Here is a 20,265-nt window from a genome sequence, read left to right on the forward strand (position 1 = left end):
TAATCCCAGCACTTTGGGAGGTTGAGGCAGGCGGATTACCTGAGGTCAGGAGTTCGAGACCAGCCTGGCCAACATGGTGAAGCCCCGTCTCTACTAAAAATACAAAAATTAGCCGGGCATGCTGCTGGGTGCCTATAATCCCAGCTACTCAGGAGGCTGAGGCAGAAGAATCACTTGAACCCGAGAGGCAGAGGTTGCAGTGAGCTGAGACCATACCATTACACTCCAGCCTGGGTGACAGAGCGTCACTCCATCTCAAAAAAAAAAAAAAAAAAAAAAAAAAAAAATCACTCATCATAGGAAGAACCAGGAAGAAATCAAGCTTAATGAGAAAAGACAGTCAGCAGATGCCACTACCAAGATGACACAGGTTGGAAATATTGGACAGAGATTTTAAAACAGCCTTATATAAAAGTTTCAATGAGTAATTATGACCATATCTGAAACAAATGAAAAAACAGAATTAGGATGTCTCAGCAAAGAGATGGAAAATATAAAAGAGAATCACATTGATATTTTAGAAGTGACAAATACCATAATTGAAATACAAAGCTCACTGAATGAGTGCAACAGCAGAATGGAAGGGATAGAGGAAAGAATCAGAAACTGGAAAATAGAATAAAAGAAATTATCAGCTGGGTGCTGTGGCTCACGCCTATAATCCCAGCACTTTGGGAGGCCAAGGCAGGCAGATCACGAGGTCAGGAGTTTGAGACCAGCCTGGCCAACATGGTGAAACCCCATCTCTACTAAAAATACAAAAAATTAGCTGGGCATGGTGGCGGGCACTTATAATCCCATCTACTTGGGAGGCTGAGGCAGGAGAATCGCTTGAACCTGGGAGGCAGAGGCTGAAGTGAGCTGGATCACGCCACTGCACTCCAGCCTGAGCAACAGTGTGAGACTCCATCTCAAAAAAAAAAAAAAAAAAAAGGAGAAATTATCCAGTCTGAACAACAGAGAGAAAATATTCTGTAAGCACAAACATAACCGGAGGGACCTGTGTGGGTATAAAAAAGAGCTAACATTCATGTCACTGGAGTTACAGAAGGAGAGAAGAAAGAGGGAGGGGCCCAAAAAGTACTTGAATAAATAACGGCTAAGAACTTTTTAAATGTGGCAAGAGACCCAAAACTGCAGATTCAAGAAGCATTGTGAACCCCAAACAAGATAAACCAAAGAAATCCTTGCCAACACACATCATAAACACTTGAAAGTTAAGACAGCATTTCAAGAGCATGAAAAGGGAAATAACATCTTACCTATAGGGGAAAAACAATTAGAATGACAGCCAATTTCTTATTGGAAGCTATGGAGGCCAGAAGAAAGTGGCAAAATATTTTTCAGGTCCTTAAAGTGTTGTCAATGTAGAATCCTGGCCGGGTGCAGCAGCTCATGCCTGTAATCCCAGCACTTTGGGAGGCTGAGGCAGGTGGATCACCTGAGGTCAGAAGTTTGAGACTAGCCTGACCAACATGGTGAAACCCCATCTCTACCAAAAATATAAAAATTAGCTGGGTGTGGTTGCGGTTGCTTGTAATCCCAGCTACTTGAGAGGCTGAGGCAGGAGAATTGCTTGAACCTGGGAGGCAGAGGTTGCAGTGAGCTGAGATTGTGCCATTCCACTCCAGCCTGGGTGACAAGAGCAAAGCTCCGTCTCAAAAAAAAAAAAAAAGTGTGTGTGTATATATATAAAATACACACATATATATGCATACATACATATATATGTATATCCAGAGATAATATTTTTCAGAAATGAAGGAAAAAGCAAGACACTTTCAGATGCGGGTGAACTAAGAGAATTTGTTGCCAGTAGACCTATCCTAAGAGAATAGCTATAGGAAGTTCTCTTAACTAAGGAATTATAAAAGAAGAAATCTGGGAACCTGTGGAAGAAAAAACATGGTAACCAAAAATATTAGTAAACAAAATAGACTTTTCTTATCTTACTGAGTTTTCTATGTTATGTTTGATGGTTGAAGCAAAACTTATAATACTGTCCAGTGATTCTAAATATATGTAGAAAAAAATTTTTTATTTTTTGTAGACATGGGCTCCCACTATGTTGACCAGGTTGGTCTTAAACTTCTGGCCTCAAATGATCCTACCACCTTGGCCTTCCAAAGTGTTAGGATTACAGGCATGAGCCGCTACACGCAACCTATGTAGACAAGATACACTATCTGATTCTTTCCCCTATATCAAGACAAGTATATTATAAATAAAGGATGATAGAGGGAGGTAAGGTTTCTGTGCTTCACTCAAACTGATAAATGATGACACAAGTAGAATGTAATAAGTTATGGATATATAATACCTAGAGCAACCACTAAAAACGTTACACAAAAGATATACTCAGGAACATTATAGATAAACCAAAATGGAATTCTAAAAAAAATGTTCAAGTAAACCACAGTAAGACAGGAAAAAGAAAGCAGAGAAATGAAAAACAGGGAACAAACAGAAAACAAGGAGATGACCAGCCGTACATCCTAACGTATCAATAACTACATTACCTGTAAACGGTCAGACAACAATTAAAGACAGAGATTAGGAGAGTGGATTAAAACACATGATGCTGTCTCTAAGAATCTCAAGTCAAATATGATTTAGGTAGGTTGAAAGTAAAAGAATAGAAAGAGATATATATGGAAATATTAATCAAAAGAAAGAAGGAATGACTATATTAGTATCAGATAAAGTAGACATCTGAGCAAAAATTGCCAGAGAGGACCATTCTATGATGGTAAAAGTGTCAAATTACCAGGAAGACATACCAATCTTAAATGTATATGTACCAAAGAACAGAGTTTCAAAATATGTGGGGGAAAAAAACTTGAACTGAAGGGAGAAATATTAATAGATAACCAGGAGAAATGAATGGATATGTTCATACAAAGACTGCACAGGAATGTTCATAGCAACCTTATTCACAGTAACCCCAAACTGGAAACAACCTAACTTGCCACCAGTAGGTAAATGGATAACAAAAATTTTGACATATTTATAAAATGGAACACTGCTCAATAAAAAAAGGAATGAAATAGTGATACATAAAACATGGATCAATCACTGAATCATTATGCTGAGTGAAAGAAGCAGATGCAAAAGAATTTCTACTGTATGGTTTTGGTTATATCTGGTTTTGGAATATGCAAACAAATCTATATTGACAAAAAGCAGATCATATTTTGTTTGGACCCAGGTGTAAAGAGAGGGCTGAATTGCAAGGTCATGAGGAATCTTTTGGGGGAAATGGAAATGGTCCTGTGTCTTGTTTGTGGTGGTGGTGGTTTCACAGGTAAATACACCTATCAAAATGTAATGAGGTATATACCTTAAATGCATGCAGTTTATTGTATGTAAATTATAACTCAATATAGATGATTTAAAAAAAAAACCTGAAAGTTTAGTTACAAACATATTGCAAGTTCAGGAGGCCAGGCACTGTCATACGCTGCTGGTGGAAGCATGAGCTGGTCAACCCATGGAGTGCAGCTTCGTATTATCTATCAAAATTACAAATGCATGTCCCCTTTGACTCAGCCATTTCACTTTCCAGAATTTAGCCTAATTCTACATTTGTTAAATGATGTACTTATAAGATCACCAATTGTAGCATTGTTTGTAATAGCAACTAAATGTCCACCAATAAGAAAATGGTTACATAAATTCTGATACATCCATGTAATAAAATGCTGAAGCAGTGTGGCAAAGAATGAGGGAGCTCTTAGTATTGACACAGAAAGTCCCTCAAGACACTTTAAATGACCAAAGCAAGGGGCCTGACAGTATGTAGTATGCTGAAAAGGGAGTAGGAAAGAGTGTGTATATTCAAGTTTGCTTATTTTGCATACAAAGTGTCTGGAAGAATACATAAGAAATTGCAAATAGTGGTTGTCTTCTATGGAGAATGGGAGCTGGGAAGTGGAAGAAAAGGGGACAAGGGAACAAGACACTCTTCACTATGTACTTAGAATTTTTGATTTTTAAGCCATGTGAATATAATCAAAAGTAAATAAATAGAAATTTTAAACTAAAGACAGTCTTAGATTTCTTATGAAGAAAACTGTGGAAAAATAATCAGACTACACAAAGATTTCTAAATTGTAAGATGGCAGAAGTTCTCCATGGGACAAGATGTATTCATATTAAGTTTGGATTCAGTCATCTTTTGTTTTGCTTCTTTTAAAATTAATGTTTCTTGGAATTAATGGGTAAATTATTAAGTGGTGATCACCATATGCTTTATATTAAAGAAAAAAAGAGTAATGGTCACAACATTTCTCCATCCATCCTTGGCAGTATGCACCAAAGTCTCCTTCAGGGGATGCTGGACCAGTTTGTCTAGTAGGTCTCAGTGGGGCCTAGCATCTATATTTTTCTGAAGTTCTACATTTGATTTGCTAAATGATGCTAGGAAAGGATCACCATTTATCACTGATGCCTTGATTATAAAGCTGGTTATAGCTGAGTCAGATGTGGTGTGTGATGTCAAAGTAGAAGGATGGTTTCACAACATAAGCTCTGTTTGAAATCTTACCTGTTTTTTAATGTGAAACATTTTTCCCTGGCAGCCCTACTTTAGATTCCCCTTAGATGTGAGTAGAGTAACTTTAACAGTATTCCCAATTCAGGTCCAGGGCTGCCTCCAATTAGGAAGATAGAACATACTGCTTTGAGATATTCATGCCAAAAGTATCTAAAATACTGCCTAACAGTATGGCTTTTTTTCCAGCTAAAAAAATCATACCATGACAGAGAAAAAAATTTAAAATGTGCTTGGAATGTTTAGAACTAGGGTAAGACATTTTCCTTGATTTTTAGATAACATGAAAAAGGATGAGGAAATATGGAAGCAGTCATTGCAATTTTTAATTTCCATTCTTTTTTCTTTTAGTTGGCTTTTGAAACGATGAGTGTTATATCTGTGGTCACTAACTGTGCGCTGATTGGAATGTCACCACAAGTGAATTCAGTCTTTCCAGAATCAAAAGCAGACCTCATTTTGATTGTAGTAGCAGTGGAGGTAAGTAAAGATTTAAACTTCTTTTAAGCAATATCCATATCACGTTTCTCTATTCCAAAGCAGTGCTGTCTCGGGCTATCCATGACTGACAATTGAACAATATGGATTTCCTGGTAAGAAAGCAAAAATGGTTCAAGTAATAGAAGACATGAGGATTCAGGCTGTGTATTCATGGTTATTGCCCAAGTATGAAAAACTGTCACCATAATGCAAACGGGAACTGACTTTTCCACTATTGTGCTGGCCTGCCCAGCACTAAGTAGGTAAATCCTATCTGAGGGTCAGGTGCCATGGCTCACGTCTGTAATCCCAGCACCCAGGCCAAGGCAGAAGAATGACATAAGGCCAGGAGTTCAAGACCTGGGTAACATAAGACCCTGTCTCCACAAAAAATTTAAAAATTACCCGATATAATTTGATACCTGATGTGTTGGTTCTTTCTTGTAGTCCTAGCTATTTGGGAGGCTGAGGCAGGAGGATTGACTGAGCCCTAGAGTTCAAGGTTACAGTGAGCTATGATGGCACCATGGCACTCCAGCCTGGGCAACAGAGCGAGACACTGTCCCTTAAAAAAAAAATCCTATTCGAAATCAAATTCTATATATTTAATATGTATTTTTAGAGAAAAGACAGTTCTCTATTTTAGAGAAAAGACAGTTCTACTTTCTTAAGCAGATCCTAAAAACACTTTTTGATAATGACTTAAGTCTCATTTGCTACAGGTGTGAAATTCATTGTGAAACACTCTCAAACTTCAAAATGTAATTTGTAGGACGATAGATAATTTCACATGCAAAGCCCAAGTAGGCTGTCTGTGCTCTTTTTAGGTTTTTCTTTTATCATGTTTCAGAATATGGATCCCTGTAACATTTTGGAAATTAAGCACTAACCAAATGTAAATGGAATAATTTGTAGGAATTTTTTTGTTGCTTGTAATTATAGTTGTCAAGAATATTGTGACCACCTTTCATTTTTAGATATTTTAAAAACAGAACAGTTATGGAACTCTATAAAAGCAGAACTTAGGAGGATCCTGAATGGTGTTTCATATACTTAAGGCCTTAGGACTCAGGGCTGACCAGAGGAAAGGAAATCATGAACTTGCACATTTCCAGTGTTGGCTAAAGAAATATATTCTGCTTTGCTCTTTTTGGCTCTTATTGTATTTGGTAGAAATCTGTGTTCATGATAGATGCTATATGTGGAATATGCATTTTGGAGAATGATTTTAGACAGCAGTGAGTGGGAGGGAAAAGAGAATGGCCCTGACAGATACAAGTAGATCTATTTTGAATTTTGTAAGTTGAATAGAATTTTGGAGAGCTATTTGCAAGGCTGATTTATGACCTGTGGAAGTGAGAAAACAAGACAGAGTTACCTTTGACAGGGAGAGACCAGCTGGCTAGGCTTGTAGTGCGCCTTCTTGATTTAGAATATGGCACTTAACTTCACAGATCTAAAAATTTGTCTTTGCCAGTATACTCAGTTAATTAAAGGCTTTTGGGACTGACTGAAACTAAAAACTCATGAAACTTACAGGGGATTGACCAGAAAGCCAGGTGGTTAATTTACAATAAAAAGATACTTTACCAATACCATAACAGTGGATGTTAAAGTGAAGGTGGATTGGTTATTAGAAGATTTCTTGGTAAATTTAGAACAAGAGCGAGAGTGGTGTAATATCCTGAAATATGTAGAAAACCTGAAAACCATCCCTACCTCCACACAGAGCAGAGCTCTCTCATGAGCCAGCTCTTGGTGTCCATCGCTAGATTCTGAGCAATGCTGGATGAGCTCATTGCAGTCTACATCTTGATTTTTGCCTTCACTTTCTCTAGATTTCTGGCTGGCTCAATATATTACCATTGATTAGCCTACTGCTTTCTTTTGTATTTAGTGATACCTTAATCACATATTGAGGGCCTGGTTCTTACTTAATTCGGGAGACTTACTGGCCTATAAATACTGTTCTGCAGGTGGCTAGTCTCATGTGTTACAGGATGGTTTTGCTAGTCTAATCCTCACGGATTCACTTAATCTGCACATTCTAGGGATACTTGCCTGTTACCCTCTAGGTTCTAACCATTATGCCTCCTCTTATTTATTTATTTATTGTCTCTTCACATTGTGTAAAAACAGCTGTTTTAATTGTCATTGTCTAAACTGGCAAAGTAAGAAGCACAAGGAAGGCTAGGAAGAAGCCAGGAAACGTCAAAGAAGGCTCCCTACAGGTTTCAGGGGGATCATAGCCCTGCCAACATGTTGGTTTTGGACTTCTAGCCTCCAGACTGTGAGACAATACAGTCCTGCTGTTTTAAGCCATCTATAATAGTTTGTGATAACTTTGTTCTGGCAACCCTGAGAAACAAATGCAGTTTCCTTTCTGTTGTAATAACTTTTGTTAGCCAATTTTTAAAGGGTCAGTCTGCTAGCAACAAATTCTCTTTTTTCTTCATCTGAAAACTTTTTTTCTCTTTCATTCTTAAGTATAGTTTTGCTGGACATAGAATTCATGGATGATAGTCTTTTTCTTTCAGCATATGAAAAACATTTTGGTATTTCCTTCTAGTCTCAATGGTTTCAGATGAGATATCATTCCAATTGGTGTTCACCTGTAGTTAGTGGGTCCTTTTTTCTCTGGCTGCTTTTAAGATTTTTTTCTGTGTATCTTTAATTTTTGAAAGTTTAATCATAATGGGTCTTAGTGTAGCTTTTTGGGTGTTTATTCCATTTGGGGCATGCTCAGCTTCTTAGATCTGTGGGTTTGTGTCTTTAACCAAATTAACGAACTTTATAGCCATTATTTCTTCAAGTACTCTTTCAGCCCCATTCTCTCTCTTCTCCTGGGATTTTCATATGAATCCTGGGTTTTTTGTATTTTCCCACAGGTCCCTAAGGCGCTGTTCAATTTTTGTCAGCCTGTTTTCTGTTATTCACATTAGGTGAATTCTGTTGATGTATTTTCAAGTTCACTGTTTCAACATCTTCTATATGTCCACACTACTATTGAGCCCATATACTGAGGTGTTGTTTTAAAAAAATTTCTATGACTGCATTTTTCAGTTCTATAATTTTCATTTGGTTGTTTTTATAACTTGTATTTCGTTTGCATGTGGATGTCCAGTTTTCCCAGCACCATTTGTTGAAAAGATTGTCTTTTCCCTAATGAGTGGTCTTGGCACCCTTGTTGAAAATCATTTGACTGTATATGCAAAGTTTGCAAAATCATTTGACTGTACATGCAGAGTTTATTTCTAGGCTCTTTATTCCTTTGGTCGGTGTTTCTGTTTTTATGCCAGTACCATACTCTTGATTTCCATAGCTTTGTAGTATGTTTTGAAATCAGGAGGTGTGAGACTACTAACTTTGTTCTTCTTTTTCAAGATTGTTTTGGCTGTTTCAGTGTGTATTTATGTCAATGTACTTGCAGTAAGCTATGGCTATTTATTTTATGATATTTTAAAATGTTAACTATTGATCAGAAGTTGGATTGTATTGGCACAGATGGGTCCTCTCTTTCTGCCACAGTGTGTATTTGAATATCTGTTTTGTTTATACCTTATTGACTTTCATACATTTGAGAGGGCCCTAGCTTTGGTTTCTCAATAGAAAATTTTGTGTGTCAGGACAAAACCAAGCTCAAGCTGTTTGAAATAGCCAAAAAATTAGAAATTTACCAATTCTATTCTAGTGTTGCTGAGACCTCAGCTCAATGCCATCTGGTCTTGTAATGAATCCAAAAAGTGTAACATTTACAAATAGAATAGAAAATACAAAATTTTGGTTTGCTACCATTAAGTTTGTAAAATCATTTGAAATTCTAATTCTGAATTTTACAAGGTAACTATGTGAGGTGATAGATGTGATAATTAGATTAATTTTGCTAATCATTTCACAGGATATACATATTTCAAAATATGTTGTATAACTTAAATATATTTCAATTTTTATTTGTCAGTTATACCTCTATAAAGCTGGAAAAAAAGAATGTTACAGAATGTTCATCAAAACTATCAGTGGGGCCGGGTGCAGTGGCTCATGCCTGTAATCTCAGCACTTTGGGAGGCCGAGGTGGGCAGATCACCTGAGGTCAGGAGTTTGAGACCAGCCTGGTCAACATGGTGAAACCCCGTCTGTACTAAAAATACAAAAATTAGTCGGGCGTGATGGTGCGTGCCTGTAATCCCAGCTACTCGGGAGGCTGAGGCAGGGGAATCGCTTGAGGCAGAGGTTGTGGTGAGCCGAGATTGCGCCACTGCGCTCCAGCCTGGGCAACAGAGCGAGACTCTGTCTAAAAAAATTTAAAAAAAGAAAAATACCATCATTGGGTCAATTAACATGTTTCTGTTTATAAGATTTTTCCCTTTTGTCTGAGAATCTTTTCAAATAAGGAAATTAAATCTTAAAATTAACTTTAAAATAGAATTTTTTACTGGAGTCTACATAATGTTCTTATTGATTTTAAAAAGTTTTGCTAGTAGCATATTAAATTAATAGCATGCTATACTTTCATATGTTTATTCATGGCCCCTATAAGAGCAGAAATTTTATTAACTCAAAAATGCCATAATCTATAAATATATAAAAATTCTCATAAATTTTTAATGTCTTGATGGAAAAAGCAATTTAAGATGCTTTTTTCTCCAAATTAATTAACCAAATAAATATCTAGATACATTTACATGACTAGAATTTGTTAACAAAACAAACACGACTTAGAAAATGTAACAATTTTGTAAAGTTGATATTGAGTGTTAATGTTCTCAAAATTTAAAATTGGATAAATTGATAGTTTCTATTGCGTTTCTGGATCACATTTCCAAAGCCAGGTCGCTTTATTTTTTATGCAGGTTTCTGATTCTTCTTTTTTTTTTTTTTTTATTTCAGACAGAGTCTTGCTCTGTCACCCAGGCTGGAGTGCAGTGGCACGATCTTGGCTCACTGCATCCTCTGCCTCCTGGGTTCAAGCAATTCTCATGGCTCAGCCTCCTGAGTAGCTGGGATTACAGGTGCACACCACCACGCTTGGCTAATATTTGTATTTTTAGTAGAGACGGGGTTTCACCATGTTGGCCAGGCTGATCTCGAACTCCTGACCTCAAGTGATCTGCCTGCCTCAGCCTCCCATAGTGCTGGGATTACAGGTGTGAACCACCACACCCAGCCCTGATTCTTCATTTTTTTAAAAGCTTGATTTAGTACAGATAAAACTGAGTAAAGACAAAAATGATCACTACTGTATTCTGATAACTGTCATTTCTGTCACAACTTTTGTGTATTTACTGCCATCTAGTGTTGCCTTTAAAAATTGATGACACTTGAACACTACTTTCATTTGCAAAATAAAGAAATTTTTGTAGACTGAACCGGAGAATAGCCTACCAATGTAATAGATGAAAACATATGAAAATGCCATATTTTTTGTGGGTTAAAAATAAATACTGGCAGTGTCATAAAGTTCAGCCCTCAAGATTAAATCAATATTCAAATAATTTCCCTTAAGTAATTATCATCCTTCCTTTTGAGGCAAACTTAGTTCACTTTTTTGATGTAATTTTTAGCAAAAGATTACTACTTTACCTGCAGAATTACGTATGTCTACAATTTCTAAAAAATAGAAATGGCCTGGTATCTTCCAAATATTAAATCTTAGATAATACTTCATTTTAGTAATGACAGTTTTAATTCTAAACGAATTGACAGTTTTAATTCTACACTTGGCAAGATGTGCCTATCAAACATGTTGAATTATTAACAATTTACCTACTAAAATTGGTTCTTTTTGTAAGGTGAAAATGAGTTAACTACTCACCCCAGAAGTTACACTGCATTTCTAATGTTTAGGGCCTGGTGACCACCAAGCCTGCCTGTACCATGCATGTTTAATTGGTGGTTTAAAAAATATCATTTAATTGCAGTTTCTTTTAAAAAATAAGTTTTCATGTGGCACCCCCTCTCCCTCTGCCAGCAGCTGCTTAGAAGCAGAATTGAGGCCGGGCGCAGTAGCTCACGTCTGTAATCCCAGCACTTTGGAAGGCCGAAGCTGGCGATCACGAGGTCAGGAGATTAAGACCATCCTGGCTAACACGGTGAAACCTCGTCTCTACTAAAAATACAAAAAATTAGCGGGCGCTGTGGCGGGCGCCTGTAGTCTCAGTTACTGGGAGGCTGAAGCAGGAGAATGTCGTGAATCTGGGAGGCGGAGCTTGCAGTGAGCTGAGATCGTGCCACTGCACTCCAGCCTGGGCGACAGAGTGAGACTCTGTCTCAAAAAAATAGAAAAGAAAAGAAGCAGAATTGAGTCTTATCTGTAATACCAGAAGTATCCTCTGAGAATGAACTGAGCCTTTCCAGGTTCTTTTGTGCCCTGACTCACAGGCTTTGTTTTCCTAGTTTCAGATTTGAAAGTTGGAAGCATTATACAGATAATTCCTATATATTCTTTATCAGGATTCACGGATTTTGAACATTTTGTCACACATGTGTTCTTCCTGTCTCTCAACTGAGAGAGAGGGAGAGAGAGAAACAGAGGGAGGGAAGAGAGAGAGATTATAGATATTCGAAACTATACAAATGTGGATTCTATTCCTATACTGCCTCTTAGTGTATCACCTTTTCTTGTGAGCCCATTTCCTTGACTGCAGAGTGAGGCCAGTGCAGCCTCCCTTGCATGAGTGCTCTAAAGAGTAGAAATAACACATGTATAACTCTGATTATGTGTCTGGTATTCAGCAGGTGCTTACTGATTTGCAGGTCTTGTTACCACTCTCACAAGGCGAGGCATAGATGAGGTTGTATATGTGAAATGCCAAACACAGGGCTGAGTAGTTGATCAAGGCACAGGGGATGTGAGCTACAGTTCTAACTAGCTTAGTATCAGAATGAAACTTTCGTTATCTTTGTTATCATTTTCACAATTATTTGTTTAAGCAGGCAGTGTCTCAGCATAGAGGTAGCTTGGGGTGTCAAAGTCTGGTGGTAACTGAATTAGAATCCCAGCATTTCCTTTTAATCTTTGAGTCTCAGTTTCCTTGAATATAAAATGGAGACATTGGTAGTGTACACAAGAAGTGTCAGGCACCATATTTGATGCAGAGGAGGAAGTGGAAAATTGATAACAGTTTATAGCACCACCGTTGTTAATGGATTCCTCTTTCAGCAATTAGTTCATATGTCTTTATCAGCTCTGGATTTGTTGTCATGGGCTAGGCTCTCCATCATAACATTGCATTGGTTCCGTCTGTGTTACAGTTTGCTGCTTACATGTTTATCTCCCTCTCTTACGTACCTTCTATCTGTGGCATGGCTGTTTTCTTCTCTCTGCTGATCTTACTTCCACGCCTCAGCCTAGCCCTCCCTCCCTCTCATTCATCCCTCATCAAGACTTGCTGATTCTGACTTCTGAATATTTGTTCCGGCTCTCTCCCTTGTTACTGAGTTCATGTTCTCACCATTTCTCATCTAGACATACTTTTTAAAACAGCTGTGTTGAGCATAATTCACACACCATACAATTCCCTCATTTAAAGCATACAGTTCAGGAGCTCTCACCTAAACTTTTACAGCAGATCTTCACTAGCCTTCTGGCTTTCCTGCTTTCCCTCCTTTGGCCCATGCTCTCTACTGCTGGAGTGGTTATTCCTAAATGAAACTCTGATCATATTTCTCTTCCGCTGTGGCCCTCACATGGATGTCCACGGCTTACAGAAGAAATGCGTTAGTCGAATGCCAGATGTTTGTCAGTCTCCTTCCCCTTCACTTCCCCTGGCTTCCATTCCATCCTTGGATAACCTAGGACCCTTCGTGGAAGTCACTGTTATCATTTACTAAAACTGTGTGACAATCATGTGGCTCCGCTACCAGATCGAGCTTCCTGAGAGCATGAGCAAGGACAGCATATGATGAAGCCTCAGTAACTGAGAAGCTTCATAAAGTAACTCAGTAGAGTTACTTTAACTCTGTGTTTTCAAGTGATTAAGTAACTGCTTGTTAAATGTTTATTAATGAATGAATGAGTCATATATAGTTTTTTTATTCAGTGAACATATAGTTAGTGCCAATTAAGAATTAATGTATAATTTATAATTATAAGGACTTTGATAATGTACCTTTGAGAAGTATACTAAGAAAACCCTTAGGTAAAATATTAAAATTATATCATTTATAAGAAAAGGCAAACTATATTGAGCAGTATGGTATAGTGGGTGAGAACATGGGTTCTGGGTTCAAATCCTGGCTACACCACTGACTAGCTCTGTGTCTTCGAATGAATAGCTACTTCTACAAACTTAGGAGGATTAAATGAATAAATGCATGCAGTATGTTTAGTACAGTGCCTGGCAAGATTAAGTGTTTAGTTTTGTTAGCTCTTATTGTCATTGTTTCTGAAAAACAATCTGTTCTCATAGAAGTCTCTTCACCTAATTGAAAGGTTTGATTAAGTTCTGAGAATTCAGTTTAAAACTTAGCCTACGAAGGAGCCCACAACCAACTAAGTTATTAATCTGGTCACCATTTCCCATTGTTGAGCATGAGTTGGGTTGGTTTTTTATTTTTGGATTAGGGTGCTTTTGAATAGAATTATGGAACTGGGTTTTTTTTCTCCCTCCTCTTGTTTCCTTTATTCCTGTGATAATCTTGGAATTTACTAGTCTTTCCATGGGCTCTTTAGCTTTTATCTGGATAAAACATTGCTCTGTGTTCTCCTAATGTTTTGGGAATAATTAGAGAGTCAAATCAAATGCTTACATTGAATACATATTTATTATGTGCTAAAATATGCTAGGCATTACTAAGATACATCCCTGGCTTCAGGAATACTCACAGACAGAATTATGCAAGAGACACATTTCAGTGCAATAGGAGGCCTCTTTCTTCACCTCCTTCCCCTGTTAACCCAGCTGCCTCCATTCCCTCCTAACAGTGCCCTGACTAGTGCAGGTTCTGTCGGCCTGCTGAGTGGGCATTGGTGTGAGGATGATGGGGAAGATGTCCACTCACTGAGTTTATGGCTCACCAAGAGGCATTTTGTTCCCAAATCTGTTTATGTGTGGTATTCTTGTTACTGTAATTGGCATAATTTAATGAAATGGAATGGAGAATGATGAAAAGTGTGTGCTAAAATAGAGCCATCATTTCTATGAAACGTTTGGAAAGACTTCATAAAGACAAATCGCTATCAGATTGAATAAAGACGAGACAATTATAAAAGATTAGGGAAAAATCATCAGAATATGGACAGCCAGATTCTGTTTTTACATTGCTTCACAAGTGTCTTTTTCACTCTCCTTTAAAGAAAACAAACCTGGGCATCTTAGACATTGTCTTATAGGTGTTATTTAGGCATGGCAGAGAGTGAGACAGTCCATCACTGGATCCTTCTCAGAGGAAGGGCCCTAGCTCTACAGCAAAAGATTTGCAAATTAGTGTACATTTAAATGTTTGCTAAAACAAAATGAATATATGCATTTTGTATGATTCTTCATTTTAGCTGTTTTGATTAACGAAGGAATTATTGGCCCCAACTGTGTCATCTAAATGGGCTTCTGTTCCTTGGGAGTGCTAAATTAGGATTTTAAGTTTGTCAAGTAATGGGAAATACTTGTTTTGTTGAAAAACCCAATGCCCTTGGAATTGATAGTTAATGCATAATCTGTTTAAATATGACTTAGTTAACATCCAGTTTTTGCAGATTACATTGCAATTTTTTAAGGTCTTACAGTGGGTAACCTACCCTGTTTCTTGCCTAAGAAAGTTTAGGAAAAGGCAAGTCTCACACCTCTGCAAGAGATCGTTTTACACTCAGAATAGAGTTGTTTTCAGAAAACAATTGTCTGAAAGGAGGTAAGAATTAGAAAATTCAACAGCTTCTCTGTACTCTTAAGCCATAATTTCAAAGTCTGGCATCATTATTTTCTTTAAAGTGAAATCACAGAACATCATATGTATCCATATTCAAATGTAAATACTTCAGATATCCACAAACAAAAAACTGATTTGGGTTATTCATCTTTGAGGACTATTGCTCTTGTCTCCTCTCATTTCGTGCTTTCAAGACCTTCTTTCAATTACCTGCTCCCTCTGCTATCTCCTACTGCACCCCAGCCTGTGCTTCCCACTCTCAACAACAGACCTGCTAGGTACGTCACCCTCCTCTGGGACCTGCTTGCTAACCTCATTCTTGCATGACAGTTAACTTTCCTTTCAGATGCCTGAACTGATCCAGAGTCAAACTGACCCTCTTTCTCTGACTTCCTATCTATTTTAATGGGGAGATAAAAAAGCATGTTTGGTTTCATTTTTTTTTCTAGGTAGGAAAGCAAGTGTTGCTTTAGAAAGTTGAAAATAGACTTGCAACACATGAGAAACCCCTGTTCTTTGCAATATTGAGTTGTGTGTTGAGCAGTCTCAAATCTAATGGGAATACATTTGAGGTGGCTCTGTGTGGCAGGGGACCCGTTGAAAAAGTGGAATGTGGGGGCAGCTCCAGCACCAGGAGGGAGCAGGAGGGGTGAAATAAGAGACTGTAGGTTTTCTTAGGGAGAGTAGAGAGTATGAATTGGCGGATAAGAGGTAATGGATGGGGAAACTGATGGAGGGCTCTAAGGTCATGATGAAAACTTTATAGCCCATTTACATTTTATTCCAAAATGGTATTTTTTAAAACACTTTCAAAGTCATGACTGCAGTATTCATTTTCATTCACTAACATAAATTCTACTTGGCCATTCCAGTGATCTCTAAAAATGAATAGATTACGGATTGAATTTACTGTATCTTCTTATTGTGAGATTGACTTCCAATCCTCTCCTTACCAGGAGCAGCCTCTTCGTTGGGTTGAGGAAGCTGAAACAGTTTTTGTCTATGAAGCGCCTGCCCCTGTGTGTGTAGACAGCAGGCCGTTCTCCATCCTGCATCCCCCTCTGCATCTAGCCTCTCCTGTCTCTGGTCCAACCACCCTCAAGTCCAAAAGATCAGCTGGAGTCTGCCTCAGCTTCTCCTCTTGATTGTTCTCAAATCCACCTCATTTTTTCCGTTTCTTCAGTCCTGTTGGTTAGATCCCAATTCTTTATGCCTGCCATCGTTACAGTTTTTTTCTTCTGCCAGAATTACAAAGCTGCCACAGTAATTGTTGTTAAAAAGCCTGTTCTTTAAGGTATCCTTCTGTGTTTTCACATAACTTGTTTTATTTCCATTTAAAAAATGGTTTCTGAATTTGTAGTCAGTGCTGGAGATACAAAGAAGATAAATTCACCCTTCTTTTGGAAGAGCTGGACTCACAAGCAAGATCATTTCAGTACCATTTTTGATACCTCTTTTCTTATTTTTTTTCCTCAGTTAAAATGCTGTTCTTAAATTCATATTTGTCAATGTGTAGACCCTGTTCAATAACCCATTTTCTTTAGGAATGGTTTCCCACATTAACAATACCCCAAACTCAAAATGCTGTGTTAGTATGCTACGTCAAATTTCACTTTTAGAAACACTTAGCTGTTTTTTATACTGAAATTTTATATCAAAAATAGGGCCAGGCCTAACTATTATTTTTTAGTATCATAGACATTTATATATTTTGGATTTGGTGAAATGGTATAAATTTGACCACATCTTAATGTTTCTAGTTATTTTGATATGTTGTAATTGTTCTTATGTCTTGTTACTTCTGTCCCCCCACCCTTTTTAGTCTGTAGCTTAAAAGCTTCAGAGGGTCTTTAATTTCTTTTGTAGTCCTCCAAGGTGCCACGTTGCTAAGACTGGATTAAATTAGAAACTATGTGAGGGTGGTTTGTAGACTCCAGGGTGCTTACAAATGTAAGATGTTAATATTACTACTATAATTTCCTCCTAATTAATAAAATATGTTCCCAGTCCCATTATGTTATGTTATTGAAATGGACTATTTCTAAGGATGTTAACAACAATGAATGGAAAAGAAAGGTTTTTGAATATTGGTTACTTTCTAAGAAAATTTCTTCCTATCTGACATATATTAGTTGTGTGTGTGTGTGTGTGTGTGTGTGTGTGTGTGTGTTTTATAAAGTATGCCTACTCTGAGCCTCAGATCATGGTTCTGCTCTGGGGGATGGAGCAGGAGGTGGAAGGTGAGCTGCAGAATGTAAAGATATGGTTGCCCCCAAGCTGTCATCACTGGGCCCCAGCTGTGACCATTTTTAGGAAGCTTGTAATGCTTCTATTATCCTTTCTATTTCAGCACTTCACACAGAACTAATTGGCACCATCTGTGCTAATAATTAAGCCTGTGATGTGGTCACTGGTGCACAAGGAACTCAGGTTGAGGGAATATTTCACAGCAAAAAGGAGGTGGGATATGAGCAGAAAGAATACAGTTTGTTGATATTCTTTCATGCTGGGAAAGGAAACCCAAGGAAAGAGGAGCTCTCTGATAGACCAATGATACTCTTCCACAGCCTATAAGCCTCTTACCCACTGAGTGTGTAGGAAGGACATATGAGCAAGATGACAGGTAGAGCTCTTGGCATTGTCTTCTCTTTGCTATTAAATTTGTCCCAGAGATTGCTGTAATATACATCTAGTCTACATTTGGACATTAAGACTTAACTGAGGATGGTTGCCAAGGACTCAGAGTAAGGTGAGAGGTGAGGGCATTTTTTTTTTTGGAGTAATGAAATTGTTCTGTATCTTGATTATAGTGATGATTTCACAGCTGGGTGCATTTATTAAAACTGAAAGTGCTATACACCAAGATGAGTGATTTTCTATTTAAGTTAAAAGGTAAATTTTAAAATGTATAAAAACTTGTTGAAAAAATGCTTTAGAAAATCTTTTGTGGCTTAGGACATGTTTACAAGATGAAAAAAGTAGATTTTTTTTTCTTTTTCAAAATTAAGAACAAAACAACCTAAAACCAGTTAATCTAAAATTTGATTTTATATAGTAAGTGGCTCCTTTCAAACACCAAATAAGATTTTATAATTGAATTTTTAGGCATATTGCTGAAAGGAACAAAAGAAGAGGGCTTTTATGCTTTTCTTTCTTTGAGCCCCAGAACTCCTTTTTACCATAAAAGGAGCTGCTCATCTTGAGTATTGTTTTGCTGATGAGAGGAAATTAATGAGGTGAGGCATCATTCTCATACATTTGAGAATTCACTGATCAAACTTAAGAACAAAAATGATCTAATGTTTTATGTTTTAACACTCTTTCAAAATGTAGGTCATGTCCATAAATGCAAATGACTGTGTAGAAAGTAATATGCTACTGCTGCTAATCCTTTTGAGGGCACAGGGTATTCATGTGCTTCTAGAATCAGCAGGATTTGCAGAAGGGCAATAGGAAGTGGCACACTGGGAGTGATTGAGAATTCTAGTGCTCTAATGAGTGAGGGATCACGGTTGGTATCAGTGGAATCATTAATAAATATAAAGTTTGTATTTGGTACTTTTTAAAGAAATAATTTCAAATTAAAAGAAGCATTTTAAACAATTTGGAATGTTAAATTTACTTTTGTGTTTTACTTTTATCAGGAATGTTTAAATAATCTACAAAGTATCCTAAGCCAAGAAACTTCTTAAGAGTTTAAGCCGAAGAAGCATTTTTAAAATACGAAAGACTAGAAAGTATGTGATTATGGTCCAAGTGAAAGTTGATTTATCAGTTGGATAACAAACATTTGTCAGTACTTATCTTATAGTTTTTATGCTTTAAAATGAGGGACAACAGCCTTTCAAAACTGGAGTGCCAAGTCCTGCTTATTCATTCCTCTTCAAGAGAGTTTTATAATCTGTAAAGACTTTGGGAAGACTTAAAGAGACTTAATCTTTAAAACGTTTATCAACTGATATCATAGTTACTAGTTTACACAGTAGCTGAGATTAATGGAATTTTGGATTTTCAGGATTTTTCTCCCGGTTGTCTTTGTCACTGTGTTACTAAAATTTACTGTCATTTATACTCACAGTGCCACTCTAACTGTGGCTCACACTGTGCTGGTCTGAGAACTGTTAGTAGTTCACAGTAAAATAAGGAGCTCATGCTAAAATGTAAATCAACATACTGCTTCCTTCCTTAAGAATGTCTAAGAGGCCAGGCGCTGTGGCTCATGCCTGTAATCCCAGCACTTTGGGAGGCCAAAGCGGGTGGATCACGAGGTCAAGAGATCGAGGCCATCCTGGCCAACATGTTGAAATCCCGTCTCTACTAAAAATACAAAAATTAGCTGGATATGGTGGCACATGCCTGTAGTCCCAGCTACTCGGGAGGCTGAGGCAGGAGAATCGCTTGAACCCTGGAGGCAGAGGTTGCAGTGAGCCAAGATGGCACCATTGCACTCCAGCCTGGTGACAGAGCGAGACCTCTTCCCCCACTCAAAAAAAAAAAAAAAAAAAAAAAGAATGTCTTGGTATGGTGGTTTACTTCTGTAATCCCAGCGCTTTGGGAGACCAAGGCAGGCTGATTACTTGAGGTCAGGAGTTTGAGACCAGCCTGGCCAACATGGCAAAAACCTATCTCTACTAAAAATACAAAAATTAGCCGGCTGTGGTGGTGCACTCCTGTAATGCCAGCTACTCTAGAGGCTGAGGCACGAGAATCGCTTGAACCTGGGAGGCGAAGGTTGCAGTGAGCTGAGATTGTGCCACTGCACTCCAGCCTGGGTGACAGAGTAAGACTGTCTCAAAAAAAAAAAAAAAAAAAAAAGTCTACATGTAGGAAAAAAAGTTAGCAGAGCTCTAAGTGTGCTTAGTGACACAGTTGATTTACATTCTGGTACAAGTCATCTCTCATTGGTGGGCTGCTAACAAGTAGTGCTTTGACCTGTACTGGTTTGCAGCACTATAATTAAATACATGGTTCTCTCCTCCTTAAGACAGTTGTTGGGTTTGGATAACATTCATGCTGCTGAGCAGGAGCAGTGCCTGCTGTGTTGCTCCCAACCTGACTCTCAAGCTGTCGTGCTCCACTGCCTTACTCTGGCTGTCTATTTCCAGGTGGACACTGGGACAGTGGGTCGGGGTGCAGGACTTTTCTGCAGAGAGGTGGCTTTCACCCTTTGGCTGTGTGTATTGGTGTTGTCAGGAGTGTTGTCTGAGTCAGGGAATTATGTTCTACAGAGACATGGCTGCTCCTCCCTCCGTCCCTCCAACCCCCTCCTCTCTCTCTTTCTGTCTCCCGTTCTCTCTTGCGTGCTCTCTCTCTCATGCGCGCATGTTTGCATGCACACACATGTGCTCACATACACATGAACGGAGTTCTGA

General features: G+C 38.0%; 1 protein-coding gene across 7 annotated transcripts in view; it reads left to right on the plus strand.

The window, feature by feature from the left end:
- Positions 1-20,265, plus strand: part of ANO10 (anoctamin 10) — a 268,035-nt gene that overhangs the window by 73,289 nt on the left and 174,481 nt on the right. For all 7 annotated transcript variants that reach the window (XR_010120148.1, XR_010120147.1, XM_055281046.2 and 4 more), the window contains one exon: positions 4,904-5,032. Coding sequence is in view for 5 of the 7 variants with exons in the window: in XM_055281046.2 (XP_055137021.2) it covers positions 4,904-5,032 (129 nt within the window). In the remaining 2 variants the exon portion in view is untranslated. The remainder of the gene's footprint in view (positions 1-4,903; positions 5,033-20,265) is intronic.

Source organism: Symphalangus syndactylus, chromosome 1 (assembly GCF_028878055.3).
Source record: "Symphalangus syndactylus isolate Jambi chromosome 1, NHGRI_mSymSyn1-v2.1_pri, whole genome shotgun sequence".
Classification (NCBI taxonomy): domain Eukaryota; kingdom Metazoa; phylum Chordata; class Mammalia; order Primates; family Hylobatidae; genus Symphalangus; species Symphalangus syndactylus.